The 3,571-nt window shown below is 39.2% G+C and overlaps 2 protein-coding genes across 2 annotated transcripts; both read right to left on the reverse strand.

Annotated features, from left to right (window-relative positions):
* Positions 1-222: 222 nt before the first annotated feature.
* On the reverse strand, positions 223-657 carry LOC126625553 (uncharacterized). The gene has a single exon (XM_050294615.1). It carries the CDS (start codon positions 655-657, stop codon positions 223-225), a length of 435 nt encoding a protein of 144 aa, XP_050150572.1.
* A 1,750-nt stretch (positions 658-2,407) lies between these two features.
* Positions 2,408-3,313, reverse strand: LOC126625249 (uncharacterized). Its single transcript, XM_050294339.1, has one exon. The coding sequence runs from the start codon at positions 3,140-3,142 to the stop codon at positions 2,531-2,533; it is 612 nt and encodes a 203-aa protein (XP_050150296.1). The 5' UTR covers positions 3,143-3,313; the 3' UTR covers positions 2,408-2,530.
* Positions 3,314-3,571: the final 258 nt, after the last annotated feature.

Below are 3,571 nucleotides of genomic sequence, written 5' to 3' on the forward strand. Positions count from 1 at the left end.
AGCCTCGACATCAAACATTCTAGCTGTAGCCCTGACAATCGCCCAACGAGCTTGCAGGATACCAAAACAACGCTTGACATCCTTCTTACACCCCTCTTGACATTTTACGAAGTGTTTTTCTTTTTCACTCTGTGGATATGGCACTGTTTTGACAAACGTTGACCACCTTGGGTAAATGTCATCTGCAAGGTAGTATGGTCCCTCGTATTTATTACCATTAACTCAATATGTGCATCTCGGTGATTTTCCTTGCAGCAGTTCGTCGAACACTGGAGATTGGGCAATGACATTTAAGTCATTCTGAACTCTTGGAACACCAGAAAAGGCATGCCAAATCCACGTATCAAATGAAGCCACCGCTTCCAAAATGATGTTTTTGGCTCTTTTTCTGTCGTCATAAGCTTCTTGCCAGGCACTTGGACAGTTTTTCCAAGTCCAATGCATGCAGTCGATGCTTCGAATTATGCCAGGGATGTCTCGCATCTTGCCATTCCTTAGAAGCTTTCGCATGTCCCTTGGCGTGGGTTTCCGGAGGTACTCATTGGTGTATAGGGCTTCAATTGTAGAGCAAAACCGCATCAAGGACTCCAAAACAGTTGTTTTTCCCATCCTCGCAATCTCATCCACTTGATTTGCAGATGCTCCATATGCAAGCATTCACAAGGCAGCCGTAATTTTTTGCTCAGGAAGAAGATCTAGAACATGAAAAGCATCTTCTTTTTGCACAAAGTATGGATCATGGTTGCAAACAGCACTTATGATTTTGTCGAACTTTGTTGCATTCTGAAACGACGTCTAAAAACATGATCAGGGAATACGCTGTTGGGAATAAAATAATATTCCAAGAGATCTTTACCTCGTCTCTCCCTTCTTCTATCGATGTTTGCGTCACGTCTGGGTTTGGCTATCTAACCCACAGCTTCCATGACACGGCGGGAATGTGAGGCCCTCTGCCTTCTATGGTGATCATCCTCATCCTCCTCCATTGCGAAAGCCTCATCTCCACCTCCAGCTTCCTCGAGATTGACCAATTCTTCCTGTTGTGCCAACAACATTTTCTGTTGCTCTTGTAACTGTTTATACACTCTCCTAGAAGAAGATATTGTAAGCACGCAAGATTTGGAAACGATGAAGAAGAATTCTGAGCTAAAAAAAAAAGATTGAGTTTGGTGTGAGGATGGATGTAGGGATGTAAGGCTTATATGGACAAAAAAAGAAAGGATGAGGTTTTGGACAATGCCACGTGGCACTACGGGATTGGTCGAAAATCTTATCAAAATCTTGGCTAAATTATTGTAAACAGGAAGTGCCACACGTAGTGTGTCGGGATTCGTTAAAAATCTTATTAGAAATCTATCTACAAAATAGTACGTTCGGATAATGACACCTGACGTAACAAGATTGATTGAAAATCTTATCAAAATCTTGGCTAAATTATTGTAAACAGGAAGTGACACGTGGTGTGTCGGGATTGGTTGAAAATCTTATCGGAAATCTATTCACAAAATAGTACGTTCGGATAATGACACGTAGTGTGACGAGATTGATTAAAAATCCTATATGAAATTAAAACTATTTTATTTATTTATTTTTTTTAAAAAAATATAAAATATTTTAAATGGGTTGGGTGCCAACCCATATTGTAGGGGTGGAGATCGTTTGTGCCAGCGCATTTTTTTAGGGGTGAAGATGCTTTGACCTATTACTGTTCATTGGGGTCTATTAGTGTTCACTTGAGTGGATAAATGGATTGGATGCTGGCGCAAAGTCTTAGGGGTGTAATTGCTCTGAGGGGAATCATTACTTGACAATTTGAGTTATGACTTTGGTAGAATTCTGAGTGTGTTTTCTCCACTCAAACACATGGCAAGTTCAATTATGCTAAAAAATAATTATAGAGGTTAAACTTTTATTTGTTACGAATAATGGGTAATTTACATTAAATTAACTCACGGGAAGAAGAGTTCAAATTTTGATGCAATTACAGGAGTTAACTTGACCAACTCCATATCTGTAATAACTCATTAAACTTCGCTATTGTTTTATCGGTGACATAGAAGAAAAACAAAGAAAACCTAATTACCATCCTAGTCCATCCCCATAATCAAATCAAGTTGGAACTTCTAATTGAAATGTAAGATGGACCAAAATGAAGTCCTACATGCCTTGTCACAAAGCTTAGGAAAAGGAAATTAAGCCCAAACGCAGGCGGGGTATCCCAATGTCCTCTTTAATACAACATTTCCTATATCTGTTACAAGACTCTAAACATCTTCATTAACAATTTAATTAACATCATCATGCATAAAAGAGAGAACTAATCCACTATCTATAATATATGACTGACATAATCAAATTGATTTCAACAGTACCAAAACCATAATCACCCATAAAAGAGTCATTGGTATGCTAATTCAAAATCTAAAGATGTTCATTAACAATTTAACATCATGATACAAGAGAAAATCATAAGACGGTATAACCCAAACTGGAGTTATATATAAGAACAATATTATTGCTATGATTCAAACTAAATGTCTAGCAATATTCCATCTTTCTTAGATGACGCATTTCTACTACTACTCGAGAGGCTCCACTGATCGGAAAATCCCAAACCCGAAACCGAACCACCACTCCCACATTTAGCCACAGTCCTCACACTCTCAATCAACTGCTGAGTCCGACCCTCCTGAGCCAAAATCTCCAACAGCTGCTCTGGACTGATCACCAGCTTCACCTTCCAAAAACTGACGTTGTTGTACTTCGAAAACGCCTCGGTGTAAGACCTCTTCATCATTCCTTGGTAATCAAGCGACATTCTGTAGGGCGCAGCAAGTGAACAAGTTGGTATGCTGTTTGACCTAACATGTCCTTCCCTCACAATCTGGGCGCTGCCCAAGTGACGACCACTTTGGCTGTTGAGAGGGAGAAGATAGTAACTTTGTCCTGCCAGAAGATCATCATGGTTAGAGAGCGGTTTCCAAAATAGGTCATGGCTTCTGAATATTCCATGGCCTGGAAATTCCTTGGTGATGGAGCCTACTGTGATTGGCACATAAAACTCCATTATCCCACCATTTGATGCTGTCACTTGGACTACCCCATCTGCATCTCCCAAACCTCCAAACAAGCAATTGCCCATTTATTAAAAATCCCTACTAAAACCTTTGTTGCTCTTGTTGTAGTTATAACTTTAAATTAGAGACAGTTTATGCCTAGTGGATTGCTTGGAGGGATAAAGGAGAGGGAAAGTTATTGAGGGAGAGAGGGATTATTGATTTATTCGTCGGTGGGATACTTCTTCGGAGCTTTCCTGAACTAAACAGAGAATATAAAAACAAGTAAACAAAAGGATATACAAAAAGAAAAAGTAGCATGACAAAAGAAGGCCACTAGTGCGTTGTGGTCAGAAAGCGTATATAATGTGTTTTATATGGTACGGTGATGCGGGAAATGGTTGGAAAATGGAAATAGTTGGTAGTTTAGGATCTATACACTGGTGCATTCCTTGAATAAGAAGTGTTATGCACTCTTATTTTTCTTTTGTATATTTTTGTTTATTTTAAACTAG

Source organism: Malus sylvestris, chromosome 6 (genome assembly GCF_916048215.2).
Source record: "Malus sylvestris chromosome 6, drMalSylv7.2, whole genome shotgun sequence".
NCBI classification, from domain to species: domain Eukaryota; kingdom Viridiplantae; phylum Streptophyta; class Magnoliopsida; order Rosales; family Rosaceae; genus Malus; species Malus sylvestris.

Coding starts and splice junctions, on each gene's coding strand:
- LOC126625249 (XM_050294339.1), bottom strand. CDS start 3,142: ATGGGCAATTGCTTGTTTGGAGGTTTGGGAGATGCAGATGGGGTAGTC.
- LOC126625553 (XM_050294615.1), bottom strand. CDS start 657: ATGCTTGCATATGGAGCATCTGCAAATCAAGTGGATGAGATTGCGAGG.